This window comes from Pelophylax lessonae (genome assembly GCF_965119305.1).
Source record: "Pelophylax lessonae genome assembly, chromosome: 6".
Taxonomy (NCBI): domain Eukaryota; kingdom Metazoa; phylum Chordata; class Amphibia; order Anura; family Ranidae; genus Pelophylax; species Pelophylax lessonae.
The window spans coordinates 165,705,383-165,722,650 of record NC_138773.1 but is presented as its reverse complement, the minus strand read 5'-3'; the positions used below and the strand labels follow the sequence as shown (position 1 = coordinate 165,722,650).

Genomic DNA, 17,268 nt, shown 5'->3' with positions numbered 1-17,268 from the left:
AGCCTATCCAGCCTGCAGCATCTCTATGCAGCCCACCCTGGACTTGATGAGGCCTTTTGAGCTTGCAGGTAAATAGTGAGTAAGAGGAGAGAATCCTCTGAGCCCCATAACCGAGAGAACAGGCACCCACTTCCCCTGAAATGTTGGCCCGCACACAATAAAAATAACAAGACATACTTTAAAAACTGGAGAGAGGGGGTCTCCCTAAACTCGGTTTCATACTCCACCTACCAGGCGCCCATGCACCTTCCAGGGGAAAGCTGAACCGAGAGGCCCCTGCCCTCTAGCAAGATGGCCTAAAAAGGATGAAAACATAACAAACAAGAAGAAGATCCTGTCAGGCCAGAGGGAACACATGAAACCGAGCATCTATATGTGTGATGGCCTTTTAACTATTGTGCATCATGTGTTTCCTGTTAGGTGGGAGAAGCCTATTTCTCGGGTAGCTGTCCTGGAAAATGAATTGGGAAAGTGAGTTAGGGACCTTAGATTGTAAGCTCCTTGAAAGCGGGGACTAATGGGAATGTACAATATACTGTATATGTATAAGTGCTGTGTAAATTGAGAGTGCTATACAAGTACCTGTAATAAATAATAAATTCATTTTAAGCTAAACCTGATTTTTTTCTTTGGTAAAATCAACCCCACCAGGTTTACAGCACAAGCTGAACTTTTAGAGCAGAAATTCCAGCACCGCCTGCTCCTTTGACTGCCTAAATCCAACCCAAAATCTATAAGACTCATTCAGCGGTGTGTGTCTTGTGAAGATACTTGAATAGCAGGAGACCAAATTAGTCTTGCTATCGACAGCATTATAGCTAACGAAAGAACAGTGTTGGTTGTGCCACTGTTGGCTGCAAATAAATATACCTTTACAATATGCAATTTACAAAACTTAGGAAAATATGTACAAAAAACAAAATTTTTAATATTTACATTTTTAATGAAACCTGAAGAATTTGTATTGTGCAGTTTGCATCATATACAAAAATATTTCTTTTATGATCAGCAACAATTTGCCACTTCAGTCCAGCCTCATCTAAAAGGGGCAAAAAAAAAGAAGAAAAAAAACCACACATGAATGAAAAGATATAGATATAAATTACACACACCTGTAATGAAAGACATGTGTCAGATATCCTATATGTACTCAAAGGCAATAGTAGCTGCTGCTTGTCATGCTGATTCAACACCTCTAAGGCTGGGTTCACATATATGCAAATTTGATGCGGATTTCCCCGCATCCAATTTACATGACAGGCGAGTGTGAACGGCTTTTAATGGAGCCGGTTCACACAGGTCCGGGGCAGCCACGGTCCAGATTGCAGAAGGGTCCTGTGCGCCTTTGGGTCCTGTTCAGGCGCAAATTCAGGCAAACATTCAGACCTGAATCGCACCTGAACCCGTGAACAGACACGCACTGGACCCCAGGCAGGAACCCGCGGCTGCACATATGTGAACCCGGCCTCAAACTCTGAGTCACACTTCGCTTGTCAGCGTTCTGGGTTATTAACTAAAAAGATCCGCAGTCGCAGCATCAGCATGACAATGTAAGCAATTTCGGCCAAGGGTGCATCTATTAAACACACTTAAAAAATACTATAAAGTATACAACAATTTTGTGTTTTGTTATTGTAAATATTACTTTGCAGATGTACTTTTACATTTTGACACCAAAAAGTCCATGCATGTTAATCAACATGCACAAAAATCCACTGGAAATCAAGGTTCTATGACAAAAAACAAACTACCAAAGAGGGTAAATACCATTTGTAGGAACTGTAAATAAAAACTGTATAAAAAATATATACAGTGGGGAAAATAATTATTTGATCCCCTGCAGATTTTGTAAGTTTGCCCACTTACAAAGAAATGAAGGGTCTATAATTTATCATAGGTGTATTTTAAAAGATAAAGACACTAGACAGAATATTAACCAAAAATCCAGAAAAAAAAAACAGATAATACAAATGCTATAACTTGAGTTACAGTTCAGTGAGTAAGCAAAATATGACTTAGTACTTGGTGGAGAAACCCTTGTTGGCAAGGTAGGAAATTTTTACAGTTGGTTACCAGGCTTTCACACATTTCAGGAGAGATTTTGGTCCACTCTTCTTTACAGATCTTCTCTAAATCCTTTAGTTTTTTTGGCTGTCACTTGGCAACTCGCAGTTTCAGCTCGCTCCATACATTTTCTATAGGATTTCTGTGGGGAGACTGGCTAGGCCACTCCATGACCTTAATGTGCTTCTTCTTGAGCCGCTCCTTTGTTGCCTTGGTGGTATCTTTTGGGTCATTGTTATGCTGAAGGCCCATCCATGGCCCATCTTCAGTGTTCTGACTGAGGGAAGAAGGTTCTCATCCAAGATTTTACAATACATGGCCCCGTCCGATGGCCCCTCAATGCGGCAACGTCGGCCTGTACCTCTAGCAGAAAAACAGCCCCAAAGCAGAATGTTTCCACCTCTGTGCTTGACTGTAGGGATAGTGTTCTTAGGGTCATAGTCAGCATTTTTCTTCCTCCAAATATGGCGAGTCAAGTTAAAGCATAACTCCACTTTTGTGGGGGGAAAAATAGCAAATAAAGAAAAAATAATATAGCGTATACAATTGCAACACAAGTCAAATTGTAATTGAATGTTATCAAAAATTACCTTTCCTTTTCAATCTGCAACTGCTTTAATTTTCTGAAAATGCAATATGGCTACCTGGAGCGGTTCTGTACACAGAATGTGTATAGAATGCCCCCCAGAAACATTTTCTGCTTGTGTGATTTGCTCATCAATTTTCTCAGAAGTCTGCACAAAGATATAAATCAGATTTCAGGCATCCCCTGTAACGAAAATGTTGGTGAGATACTCCCAATAGGAACACGTCTAAAGGGATGCAGGCCAAGCAGATTTCCTCATTAATGCTCTGCAGGTGCTGCAGCTGATTGATAATTATGAAACCACTCCCATTAGACTCATTTTCCCACATGGGCACAGAGAAACCTGGAGGGATTGCTTCAGAATAACAAAAAGGTAGGAATCTGCAACAAAGTTTGTTATAATCTTTGCAATGTATATAGATCACCCAAAAGGGAATGTTTTTTCTCAACAAAAGTGGAGTTACGCTTTAATGCCAAAGATTTCAATTTTGGTCTCATCTGACCACAGCACTTTCTCTCAATCCTCTCTGAATTATTTAGATGTTCACTAGCAAACAATAATATGGATAGCTGCTAAATACTGACAGACATCCCTGAATTCTAGATTCTGTAATGAAACCCCCTAGTATGGGATTTTTTAGGGCAATGAGTAATACTAAAATAATTAAAACTATACAAATTTTAATTCACATATATACAAAAGCATATTCTGAATAGCAATTTGTCAAATACAATATACCGGTAGTTGTGAAAGTGTAACTTCAAATCAACTGTGATGACAGGAATGTAAACCAAACAGTGATGACAGAGATATGAACCCGACACGTTTCTAAATATCATGTATTTTTCTTCTTCAGGGGTGTATGGTTACACAGTATAGTTTTTCTGTTGTATAGAAAGAAAATATATTACAATTAAATGTACACACACTTTCCGTCCAGTACATTTCTTATGCCTCTTTTTCACTGACCTGCTCTGGTTTCACAGCAATCAAAGAGCAACTGCTTAGTTTAAAAGCACACACAGATGTGATCTTTTGCTGTCACTTATTGCCTCAAAAGATCACGCCAGAAGGGAAACCATCACCCTCAGTTCCATGGAACCACAAGGGGCAGTCATGATGGGGACCCCAATAAGTATGAAAAATCTGTCAGAAATAGAAAAGTATGGTATGTGAAAGGTACATTTGATCATACATATGGATATGTACCTAACCCAACTTCCATATAGTTTGGTGTGCCTACCTCCAAGCCCTGAATGGGGATCCAAATAGAAAAAAATGGAATAAGGTAGAGAAATTGAGGGGGCAGACAGTGAGACAGACCCCCTGGTCTCCCGTGACCACTGGTTGAGGTGTGTGGAGAGAGTGGGGACACCACTAGAGAGCCAGTATTACTGGATGAAGGTAGAATCTAAAAAAAAAAAAAAAAAATCATTACAAGCCATCATTAAAATAGAGTCTTTTGTGAAACCAAGCACGGTAATCTTGGCTCACGAAAAAAGCATGACAATAGCTTTTTATAAAAAAAAAAAAAAAGAAAATAGAGAATGTATAGCATATGTATGAAGGATATCTATATAGCCCCCAGGAACATTCAACAAAAAAAAAACAAAAAAAAAAAAACAGGAAGTATCATATGGTGTCAGTGCACATACCTATAATCCAGAAACTCAGTTTAACCACGCGTCCTGTCTGTCTTAAAAAAAAATACCCTTATATAGGGGCGGGTGTAAAGGCCTCCGGGGTCTTGGGGGAGGGATCACAGCTGTTGCTGATTTGGAATACAGGGGGTCCAAGCTGCCCCCCGAGTGGATGGCACATGGCATCACCGCTGCATACTGCACCATCGGCTCGCCAGAGCGCGTGGAGTGGCGATGACAGCCAGTGGGGATGACGTCAGAAGACGCCAGCCACCGCCGTGGAGCGACATCCTGTGTCGGAGACTCGCCAGCACATGCTTGGTGTCATGGAGACCAGGACCCTGCCTGGCTCCCAGCACCTAAGATAGGGGCGGCAGCATGAAGGAGCTGACGGCCCTATGTGCGCTGAGTGGAACCAAAAAGGGTAGGAAGGTGGATGATGGCTCCCTAGTGGCAGATAAGAGGAACATGCGGCATAAAAAAAAAAAAAAAACACAAAGAACATCAAGGAACAGCAAGAGAAAAAGAAAAGAAAGAAGGAGAAGAGAAAAGAAAAAGGAAAAAAGAGGTTGGGTAAGAAATACAGAAAGAAAGAAAGAAAGAAAGAAAGGAAAGAAAAAAAAAAAAGGAATAGGAAGAAAAAAGGAGGCCTATATATATATATATATATATATATATAAAAAAAAAAAAATCGGCGTATAACCCACACTTTTTCCTCCTAAAAATGGAGGGCAAAACAGCAGTGTGTGTTATACACCAATATATTAGAAAAAAAAAATAGGCCAGGCAGCGCTGAGAGGAGGAGGGGGGCGGGCCCGAGAAGAAGGAAGAACGAGCGGTCGCTGTCATAGGAAGTCCCGCCTCCTATGAGAGACAGCACAGTGGCCCAATTCCGGAATGTGTGACGCCTATCATAGGTGCCGGGACTTCAGATGACAGCGGCTGCTTGTCCTTCCTTCTCCTCAGCCTGGCCCATTCCCCTCTGCGCTGCCTGGCCTTTTTTTTTTTAAATATATCTCCGCTCTGTACAATGGTGCTGGCGAGGTTGCATTGGTGGACACTGCGCTAGCAAGGCTGCATTGGTGGACACTGCCCTGGCGAGGCAGCATTGCTGGAAACTGCGCTGGCTAGGCTGCATTGCTGGAAACTGCGCTGGCGAGGCTGCATTGCTGGAAACTGCGCTGGCGAGGCTGCATTGCTGGAAACTGCGCTGACGAGGCTGCATTGCTGGAAACTGCGCTGACGAGGCTGCATTGCTGGAAACTGCGCTGGCTAGGCTGCATTGCTGGAAACTGCGCTGGCTAGGCTGCATTGCTGGAAACTGCGCTGGCTAGGCTGCATTGCTGGAAACTGCGCTGGCTAGGCTGCATTGCTGGAAACTGCGCTGGCTAGGCTGCATTGCTGGAAACTGCGCTGGCTAGGCTGCATTGCTGGAAACTGAGCTGGCGAGGCTGCGTTGCTGGAAACTGCGCTGGCGAGGCTGCATTGCTGGAAACTGCGCTGGCGAGGCTGCATTACTGGAAACTGCGCTGGCGAGGCTGCATTGCTAGACACTGCGCTGGCTAGGCTGCATTTATGGACACTGCGCTGGCGAGGCTGCATTAATGGGCACTGGTGAGGCTGCATTTGATTTAAAAAAAAATGTTCTGGAGTTCAAAGCTGTTTATTTCAAATTTAAGCTTTTTCCCTAAAATTTCCCTCCTAAAATTGAGGTGCGTGTTACACGCCGATAAATAGGGTATGTATATATATATATATATATATATATTATATATATATATATAGCAAAGACTAGACATCATTTATATTACATAGTGAGGTTGAAAAAAAGACATCAGTCCATCCAGTTCAACCTATGATGTGTGTGTGTGTTTGCTTTTAACCGTACATTGTATACCCCTGTATGTTGTGGTCTCTAAGGTGCCCATCTAATAGTTTTTTGAAACTATCAATGCTCCCTGCTTGTGGAAGAGAATTCCACATCCTTACCGCTCTTACAGTGAAGAACCCCTTACTCATTTTAAGGTTAACCCGCCTTTCCTCTAGTTTTAGTGAGTGGCCACGTGTCTTATTGTATTCCCTTACTCTGAATAGTTTGTTCCTTATGCTAGGGTCGCCAGTACAGTATTTGTACATTGATATCATATCCCCCCTCAATCGTCTCTTCTCCAGAGAGAATAGGTTCAGTGCTTGTAGTCTTTCCTCATAGCTGATGTCCTCCATTCCCCTAATTATTTTTGTTGCCCTTCTCTGGACTCTTTCCAATTCCAGCACATCCTTCCTGAGGACCGGTGCCCAGAACTGGACAGCATACTCCAGATGAGGCCGGACCAGAGTCTTGTAGAGCGGGAGAATAATCTCTTTATTTCTGGAGTGAATCCCCTTTTTTATACATCCCAGTATTCTGTTGGCTTTGCTTGCAGCGGCTTGGCATTGCATGCCACTGCCAAGCCTGTTGTCTACCAGTACCCCCAAGTCTTTTTCCAACCTAGACTCACCCAGAGGTTCCCCCCCTAGTGAGTAGCTTGCTTTCCGGTTTCTGGCCCCCAAGTGCATTACTTTACATTTTTCAACATTAAACCTCATCTGCCATGTAGTTGCCCACCCCGTTATTTTGTTCAGGTCCGCTTGTAAGGTTTCCACATCCCGCATAGAAGATATTGGCATGCTTAGTTTAGTATCATCCGCAAATACTGAGATTGTACTAGATATCCCCTCCTCTAGATCATTTATGAATAAATTAAACAGGATTGGTCCCAGGACAGAACCCTGGGGGACCCCACTTTCCACACCCGCCCAATCCGAGTACTCCCCATTAATCACCACCCTCTGTACTCTCCCCTGGAGCCAGTTCTCTATCCAGGTACTCACCTTATGGTCCATACCTACCTTCCTTAGTTTGAACAGTAAGCGTTTGTGAGGAACGGTGTCAAAGGCCTTTGCAAAGTCCAGATACACCACATCCACAGGCTTTCCTTTATCTAGGTGGCAGCTCACTTCATCGTAGAAGGTTAATAGATTGGTTTGGCAAGAACGATTTTTCATAAATCCATGCTGATTACTACTAATAATACTGTTTTCATTACTAAAGTCTTGTATGTGGTCCCTTAACATCCCCTCCAAAATCTTGCAGACTACAGATGTTAGGCTGACCGGCCTATAGTTACCCGGGATACACCTCGGCCCCTTTTTAAATATTGGTACCACGTTGGCTTTTTTCCAATCGGCTGGCACCATACCCGTCTGTAAACTATCCTTAAAGATCAAGAATAATGGTCTGGCTATATATGACTGAATATTACACAGTGCACAATCACAGAGAGAGAAAGAGATGGCATCCAGAATCCAGAGCAATACACAAATAGATTTAGCAAACATTAGACGGACCTGTACATGTACCTCCTTGAAGAGCTTGGGGACCTTGAGGGCACTCCATGGCAGCGTATTGTGTTACCAATAGTTTGTTTGGTGACTGTGGTTCCAACTGCCTTGAGATCATTCACAAGCTCACTCATTCACAAGCTCCTCCTGTGTAGTTCTGGGCGGATCTCTCACTTTTCTCTCAATTATCCTTACCCCATGATGTGAAATCACGCATGGAGCTTCAGGCTAAGGGCGATTGATTGTTATTTTCTATTTCTTCCATTTGTGAATAATTGATCCAACAGTTGTCTCCTTCTCACCAAGCTTCTTGCTGATGGTCTTGTAGCCCATTCCAGCCTTGTGCAGGTCTACAATCTTGTCCCTGGCATCTTATGACAGCTCCTTGGTCTTGCCCATGATTGTGAAGTTTGAATGGAAGAAACATTCTGGGGACAGGTGTCTTTTATACACATAACGAGTTGTTAGGAGCACCTTTTTAAATTGACAGGAATAATCTGTGTACCACATAAGCACATACTGTTGCCAGTCTGTGAGAGCCAGAATTATTGTTGGTTGGTAGGGGATCAAATACTTATTTTACTCACTAAACTGCAACTCCGTTTATAACATTTTTATCATGTGTTTTTTGGTTAATAATCTGTCTCTATCATTTAAAATACACCTATGATACTATGATGAAATTATAGACCCTTAATTTCTTTATAAGTGGGCAAATATACAAAATCTGCAGAGGATGAAATTCATTTCCCCACTGTACATAATCATCAACCCCTATCACAAAAAAGTTCCAGCCACTTTAAAAAGTGTGAATAGTTTTTTTTTTGGAAATTTCTGTTTATTAAAAGTTTTCAAGAAAAGACAACTCATTACACAGCACAGTGCAAGGCAGGGCAACCACAAAACAAAGAAAACAAGGGACAACATGTCACCCAAAAAAATAAAAGGTGTGAATAGTTGATAATGAGAATGTAATATGCCAGCTTCTAAAGCTTACTTCCGCAAACTAAGTAAGGGAACATTGCCTTAATTACAAAATCAGAGACTTCCGCGTAAACTTACCTAGTTTTGTCTGAAACAGTTTGTAGGTTTCTGAATTGCGAACTGTAGAAGCTACAAAGATATCCAAAAACTTTTCAACTTTTTTACAAAGCAGAAGCTTGCAGAGGATGTTTGAGAATGATGTTATTATATCAGGGTCATACACAACATCTGAAAGCCACAAAATAAATTCATGTAAATGGTTTTTAATACCAGTTTACAGCTCAGTGTTTTTGCTCATTTATTTTTTCCCAATATACTGTATATGGGTAGTTTTACATTATGATGCAACCTAAAAACATTGTATTTAGCCACTTGACCCTCAGAAGGCTTTACCACTTCATGACCAGGCCATTTTTTTTGCTCTTCAGCACTGTGCCAATTTAACTATTTAACTGGCAATTGCTCACTCATGCAACACTGCACCCAAATAAAATTTATAGCATTTGTTTTTACACAGAGCTTTTTTTTGGTGGTATTTGAGCGCCATTGGGTTTTTTGTTATTATATAGACATAAAAAGACTGAAAATTTTGAAGAAAAAAAAAAAAAAAGATATTTTCTACTTTATTTTAAAACATATCTAACAAAATCAAAATTTGATGTATTTTGCTGCATGTCCTTGGTAATACAATCTCAATAAGTGTATATTCTTTGGTTTGTGTGAAAGTCATAGCATCTACAAACTATGGTATATATACTGGAATTGATGCAGCTTTTACACAGCTCTGACTTTCTATCACATTTCTTGAGGCGCTAAAATGCCAGGACAGTCCACTCCCCCCCCCCCCCCCCCCAACTGACCCCTTTTTGGAAAGTAGATACTCCAAGGTATTTGTTGAGAGGCATGTTGAGTCCATGGAAGATTTAACTTTTTGCCACGTTTTTGGAAAATGACAAAATGGTATTTTTTTTTTTTCATTTTAAAAAAATAAGATCCTCCAAAGACCCAATATGCCTCTCACCAAATACCTTGGGGTGCCTACTTCCAAAAAAAGGGGTCATTTGGGGGTATTTATACTGTCCTGGCATTTTAGAGCCTCCGAAAATGTAATGGGTAGTCAGGAAATCCAATGCGTAATTAACACCCCTTGAAACTCTAAAGGTGCTCATAGCATTTTGAGCCTCTGTATGTGGCTAGGTTGTCAAAAAGTCTCTCACATGGTGTATTTCTGACCATGACTAGGATATCCAGACAGACACTATACTGGTAATGGCAGTGATCAGGGACTTATAGTGTGACTGTGTTAGTGTGGCAGGCAATCAGGGACTGGTGCTAACTGACACTGGCTGGGAGGGACACTAACTGACTCTGGCTGGGTGACATTGGTGATCAGGAGGGCAATCAAGGGATTACCTGTGTGTGAAACTACTCACAGACTGGCCTGCCTTTCTCCCTGATCTCAGCTCTTAACAGTGAGTGAAATCACTGAAACAGCCAGATTTGTGCTGTGATTGACCACAACTATCAGCAGGTTCAGCAGTCAAAATCATTGGCTGTGAACTTGCTGGCAAACTCATGCTGTATCCAATCACAGCATGAGCAGCATGGGGCACGCGCCTGTAAACCAAGAACGACAGAGCCGCCAGCCAGCAGTAAAGGTATAACTGCTGGTCGGCAAATTATTTATTTAAGTGTCTTGCACAAGCCGGCCATACATGGACTGCAATTATAGCAGAATAATAATATGTATATATCAATTATTCTTTTACAACAGATTGGCAATAAATGCAATTTCCATGTAACCCAGTCAGATTCTACAGCTAGGCTCAGTTTCCACTAGTGCGACATATAATGCGACTTTGGACACAAAAAGTCACATGACAAGTCACAGCCCATGGATTTCAATGGCACCCGTTCCAATCTATGCGACTTAAAGTTGCAGCGACTTTGAAAAGGTGCCTGCACTACTTTGATGCTACTTTTGATGTGACTGAATCAGAGTGTAAAGTCAGATCAAAATTGCACTCAAAGTTGCTTTAACCACTTAAGCCCCGGAAGATTTTACCCCCTTCCTGACCAGGGTTTTTTTTGCGATTTTTTACTGCGTGACTTTAACTGACAATTGCGCGGTCGTGCGACGCTGTACCTAAACGAATTTCACGTCCTTTTTTTCCCACAAACAGAGCTTTCTTTTGGTGGTATTTGATCACTTGTGGGATTTTTTGATCATGCGCTATAAACAAAAAAAAGAGCGTAAATTTTGCAAAAAATAACAATATTTTTCACTTTTTTTTTTATATGAAATTCCCCCCCAAAAAAATGTAAAAATCAAAATTTTTTAACATTTTCGGCCAATTTGTTTTATGCTACATATGTTTGGTAAAAAAAAAAAAAAAATCGCAAAAAGCGTATTTTGATTGGTTTGCGCAAAAGTTATCGCGTTTACTAACAAAGGGAAAGATTTTTGTCATTTTTGGTGTTTTTTTTTTTTAACGAGTAATGTCGGCGATCTGCGATTTTTTTTTGCGGTACTGCGACATTGCGGCGGACGGATCGGACCCTTGACTGACATTTTTGACACTTTTGGGGGTACCAGTGACATTACTACAGTAATCAGTGCTATACATATGCACTGTTACTGTAAAAATGACACTGGCAGGGAAGGGGTTAACTGTATTGGAGAGGGAGGGATTAAGTGTGTCCTAGGGGCGTGTTTCTAACTGTGATGGGACATGTCTCCTATTGTAAAAACAGAGATCAACAGTTCTACATAGTTGAACCGTCTGATCTCCATTTTTACACAGGGGAGAATGACAGGCGGCTTGTTTACATAAGCCGCCCGCCTTTCTCCCACTCTACCGACGATCGTAGTGTGACCGGCGGACATCGGGTCCGCCGGTCACACGCCCGGACTCCTCTGTGAACGAGCCTCAGCGGGCGCGCGCTCGCCCGCTATTGGCTCAAAACCCGGTGACAGGCTAGCGACGTAGACCTACGTCACTCTGCCTGGCTGGGGCTGACTGCCGCAGTAAATATACTGTGCGCAGTCGGCAAGCAGTTAAAGTCGCACTCTAAATTGCGCAACTTTGGAGTCGCACTAGTGGAAACGTAAACCTAAATATTTCATAGTGATTTTATTTTTCACATGCCATTGTATTACCTGCTGCAATTATCACATCAGCATCAATGTGGGAAAGTTGTCGTTCTGTAATGGACTCCCAATTCAGTTCTAAAACGGACATCTGAACAGTGTCTGAATCTTCTACTCTTTCAGGTTTTTCTGTGTAAACATCTTCATCAGAAAGCACAAAGCCATTCAAGGGAATATTTTCTCTAAGCTTCGAAAGCACCTTCTGGTGACAATCACTGAACATGTATTTCTTAGGAAAACAGCTCTTACATATAACCAGTCCTGTTAGTCCGATTCCACTTCCAAGCTCTAATATGGTTCTGGGAAAAAACACAATTCTCACAGCATGAAATAATTCACAAATATTCACCAGAACTATACAAACTTTTCTAGTTGAAAAAAAAAATCAAAGCTGAACGTAAACTGTTCGTTCACCTTTAGCCCCGGTTCACACTTCTGCGTGTGCGGGGTTCGCATGTAATGTCGGAGCGCACTGCTCCGACATTACATGCGATCAGCTGTGCGGTGCGAGTTTAGCCATACAGTTTGTATGGCTAAATTCGCATCGCACCCGCAGCAAACACGCACAGGAGGCATTTTTGCTGCCGCATCAGGATCGGATCGCACAGCGGTTCACACTTGTGCGATCCGATCCTGTGCGAACTGCACGATCGCACTGCGATATGCGATCAAACTGGGGGTGTTGTTAAGATTACATTGACACCCCCAGCGGATCGCATATGGCAGTGTGAACTGCCTGGGGTGCGTGTGCGATGCGGGAACAGGCTGCGAGTTCGCAGCCTTCCCGCATCGCATCAGTGTGAACCGAGCCTTACAGAAAAAATGTAACAGTGAACTAACACCATCCACCCCGGTCCCCGCCATACTTACCTTCGTTGATGCTGAGCTGTCAGGGCACACACGGCAGGTCTAGCAGCCTGGGGATTTGAAATCCCCACTCTTCTCCCTCACCTCTGTGCAGCCTGTATTGGCTCTAGACCCTCACCACTCTGTCAATGGCTCTTCTTTTCCTTTGCTGGAGTATGGCATAGTTTAAGCACTGCCACCGAGCATGTGCTCCTGACAATTATTTCTATGATCCTAGAGGTACTGTACCAAGTCATGCCACACAGCATATAAAAAAAGGAAAGGTCAGAGGATTTTATGGGTAACCAGAATCCTAAACTCATGTAATATAAAATATGGAATTAGCCTTTAACCACTTCCATACTGGGCCTATTCTTGCACTTTTTTGCAAGAAAATTACTCAGAACCCCCAAACATTATATATGTTTTTTTTTAGCAGAGACCCTAGGGCAGGGTTTCTCAACCTTTTTTTTAGTCAAGGCACCCTTTAAAATTATAGACAATCTCAAGGCACCCTTTAAACTTATGGACAGTCTTGTGGCGCCCCATTGTAAAATGTAAAAAAAACTGTTCATATAGATTTACACAATGCAGCAAAATCCACATGTAGGACACCCATCGTTCGAGGGGATTTATTCTTCCAAAGCTAATCCACTTTTGCACACTGGTACTGACTAGTATTCCAATGTTTCTCTTCTCCCCCAATTTCTTTCCATCAGTCAGCTAATGTCCCCCCAGTGCTGAGGGAGAGGGGCACAGGAGGGTGAAGGCAACAGACATCTTTCTTATTACCTGATGACATCATTGGTTATTAGGATGGTTGAAAAAGGCTGCCTTAGGAAATAAAATGTTGTCGCAACTTTTTATATCACACAGTAAGTCCTACTGCGCATGAGCGGGTGCATGCGCACCAACGGATTGGGCAGCGCCATCTATTATAACAAACATACATCCCATCTCCATGGCACACACTGCGCCGATCGGACAATCCTATTCCCTACCCACACGCCCACTGTCTCATTGTCGGGTCGGCGCAGTGTGGGGCATGGGGATCGGATTGTCGGGTCGGTGCAGTGTCGGGTCAGCGCAGTGTGTGCCATGGAGATTGGATGGATGTTTGTTATAAGAGATCCCGCTGCCCGACCCGTTGATGCGCATGCGCCGGTGCATGCACACTAGGACTTTTGTCTGACCCCTTACGATGCTATCATAGTTCCCTACCTATTCTGCGCATGCCCAATAGGACGTGTGACGCAGGTACAAGCTGCTGCAAGACGAATCCACAACTGATCTCAATTGGAAATTACGTAGATAGGGAAATCTGATAGAACACCGGGCGAAACTGTTGAAGCGGCGGGTGTGCGCTCGCGCGGACTTACTGCTAAGCGGCAGCGGATATTACAAGTGGCGGCGGGCGAGCGATGTCACGCGAGAGCCGCTCGTCAGCTCTGCGCGTGTCCCCGATGTTGCTAGGGCAACAGGGACGCTATGCGCAAAGCTGGCTACGTCATGCGGCTCTCGCGTTGTTAGAAAAAAAGAACGAGATAAGCGAGAGTAGCGCATGTCCTCGACGTTGCTAGGGCAACAGGGACGCAGAGCTAACAGAGGCTCTCGGTTAACTGGAACAAGTCTGTTTTTACAAATGTTTGACCACATATGTTCTAGCGCCCGTTAATTTAACGGGCTTAATGTCTAGTGTTTTATAAATGCCCTAAAATCGTGTTCAGAAGAGGAAATTTTGACCACAAAAAATGCTGTTAAACATACCTAAAATGCTATGCGCGTTTAGCACTTCAGAATTTGTTTATTTTAATAGCCAGAATAAATTACAATTCTGGACAATGAAATAAAACGCCCAAACTCCAAAACACTGCTAAACTTGCCTAAATAGGCGTGAAAAAGTTTACAACGTTGGTTTTCTCCTGTCAGTATAAGCGGTGTTTACAAGAAACCAGTGTGCATGGGGCCTTATAAGTTTTAGCTGGAGTTTGGCTTCAATTTGTTAGTGTATCTAAATCTGTTAGTACATCTAAAGCTCCCCTCCCCCAGGCTGTCCATGCTGCTGTCCAAAGGTGTTCCTGTGCTCCTTCATCCAGAGTGTAGACGCTCTAATACAGGAGGTGTGTTACTGGGCAGATCACCAGGGCAGAACAGAGAAAAAAGCCTAAAAAAGAAAACGAATGAAGCCGCCACGTCTATGATAATCTGTAATATATAACATTTTTGGTTTTGGATTTAAAACCCCTTTAACTGAAACTGCAAAGCATAGAAAGATGAGGTGTATAAATGTGATTATGCAGATATGCATCTTAGATGTCTATGAATGCCAAGTATTTCCCTTGCCTCAGAAGAGCAATACCTTTTCTTGTGGATACTGTGTGATTTTTGAGAATTTGAAGGTTTAAGGTATTTTAGGCTCAGGATGACAAATACTCCCTTTGGACTTTGGTACCATGAACAGGTTTTAATAGAATCCTTTCAACCTGTCCTGTAGATGTACTGGCACAACTACTTCCTGGGACAAAAGATGGTTAAGGCCATTCTGCAAATCTTACTATTCTTGGGAAGATTTTGGTTGATTTGAGAGACAAAAGCGGTGAGGGTAAAGATGTGAACTCTATTTTGTACCCCTTTGAAAAGATTAAACCTACAGGTCTGGGGCATCTGTGACCCACAGACAGGCAAACTGTAACAGACTTCCCCCGCTCTTAGTAGTTTGCTCCCCCTTCATTGTGGAGAGGGTTTCGAGGGAAGACTTGGTGGGCTTTGTGGCCCAAGTTTTATGCTGAAAAGAAGGGCTGAAATTATGTTTTGAAGTTGAAGCATAGTAGAGCTTGGAGGTGCTTCTGGACTGTGGAATTTTCAGCTGTGGATGAAGAACCTTCCCTCCTGTGACATCTTTGATAAATTTATCCAGTTCCTCAATCAAATGTCCCCTTTTAAAGAGCATAGTGAGGTGGTGTGTCTTTTACAGGAAGCTCCAGCTAACCAGGCATTGAGCCACGAGATTCTGCATATGTGAATAGATGAATAGAGAATAGAGTCATTCTATGTGTGTGATTATTTGTTCTAGGGCATCCACACAAAAGAGAAGGGCAGAACGTAATTGCCCACTATTAAACCCAAAAGCGAACATGCACTATAATAGAGTGTACCAATTCTTAGACGTGATGGCTGCATTTATTTTCTTTTTTAGGCTTTTGTTCTTCAATTTTATCTGGTGATCCAGCCAGCAAATATGTTGTTTTTCAAAAGCCCAAGCTCTCCAGCAGAATGTATCAGTATACATGGGTGAGACAAGTAATTTAACACTGGCAAGGGTGGTTAAAATTATCAGCTTTTATTTATGGAATTGATTATTGCAGTAACTGTGTTACGATCAGGGGTCAGGCTCGGAGACTAGTAGCTATAGCAGTAGAGAGGCTCCCACTCTCTCTGGTCCTCTAAATGGCTGCCTGCAAAACCATGCAGCATAAAGAAGCAGCCGCAGATGCCAACACATCTACCTTATAAAACTTTGTGAAAGTGTGCACAGACGGCCAGATTTGCTGCCTTGCAAACCTGTATCACTGACACCTGATGAGGGAAGGCCCAGGAGGCACTAAGCGCCCAAGTAGAGTGTGCCTTAACAGGTAAGTAGGAACCCGACCCTTAATTGAATAGGCCTGAATCACTGTCTGTCTGATCCATCTGGAAATGTCCCCAGCAGAAGCAGCCAAACCTTTTCGAGGTCCATCCGTGAGTACAAATAGTGAGTGTGACTTCCTAAAAGACATCCAGGGAATGCTAGGCAATTTCCTTAGGATGTTTAGGCCTGGGACATAGGGAAGGCAACACAATGTCTTCATTCAAATGGAAATCTGATACGGCCTTTGGAAGGAACGACAGACAGGGACAAAGAACCACCTCATCTCTGTGAACCACCAGGTAAGGTGGATGAGACAACGTCACCAGCTCCGACACCCTGCACATGGCATAGCCACCAAAAAGGCCACCTGGGAAAACGTAAGCAGGGGAACCTCCCGAAGACTTTTGAAAGGAGAATTCTGAAGAACTGACAGCACCAAATTGAGGTCCCACGGCAGCCGTACTGGAGGAGCCAAGTGTCAAACTGCCTGGATAAAGGTACGCACCAAGGAATGTTTGGCCAATGGACATTGAAATAAAACTGCTAAGGCCGAACACTGGCCTTTGATGGTACGCAAGGCCAGGCGCTGCTCAACCCCCCATTGGAGGAAGCCCAATATCCGAGCCACTAAAAAGGAGCGAGGGTGAACCCCAAGAGACTCACACCACGCAATATACGTTTTCCAAGTACGATGGGAGATCTTCCTAGGAGGTCGATTTTCTAGCCTTCCCTGATTCAGACAGCACCTGGCTTTCAACAACCAGGCCATTAAAGCCAGCGACTGTAAAGCAGGATGAAAGAATGGCCCATGAGACAGCAGATCTTCCCTGAGAGGAGGTCTCCAAGGAGCATTGGCGACCAGCCCCAACAGATCGGCGTACCAAGACAGGTGAGGCCAGTCTCGAGCCACTAGAATGACTGGAATCCCTTCTGCCTCGATCCTGCACAGAAGTCTTGGCAGATGTTTGAGAGAGGGGAAAGGTGAAA

The 17,268-nt window shown here is 43.1% G+C and overlaps 1 protein-coding gene across 1 annotated transcript in view; it reads right to left on the bottom strand.

The window, feature by feature from the left end:
• Positions 1 to 922: 922 nt before the first annotated feature.
• The window catches only part of EEF2KMT (eukaryotic elongation factor 2 lysine methyltransferase), a 69,115-nt gene continuing 52,769 nt past the window's right edge, over positions 923 to 17,268 (bottom strand). Inside the window, exons 7-9 of the mRNA XM_082260988.1 lie at positions 11,817 to 12,106; positions 8,735 to 8,884; positions 923 to 1,039 (exon numbers count right to left, since the gene is read on the bottom strand). Of these exons, the coding sequence (XP_082117114.1) occupies positions 933 to 1,039; positions 8,735 to 8,884; positions 11,817 to 12,106 (547 nt within the window). The 3' untranslated portion in view covers positions 923 to 932. The remainder of the gene's footprint in view (positions 1,040 to 8,734; positions 8,885 to 11,816; positions 12,107 to 17,268) is intronic.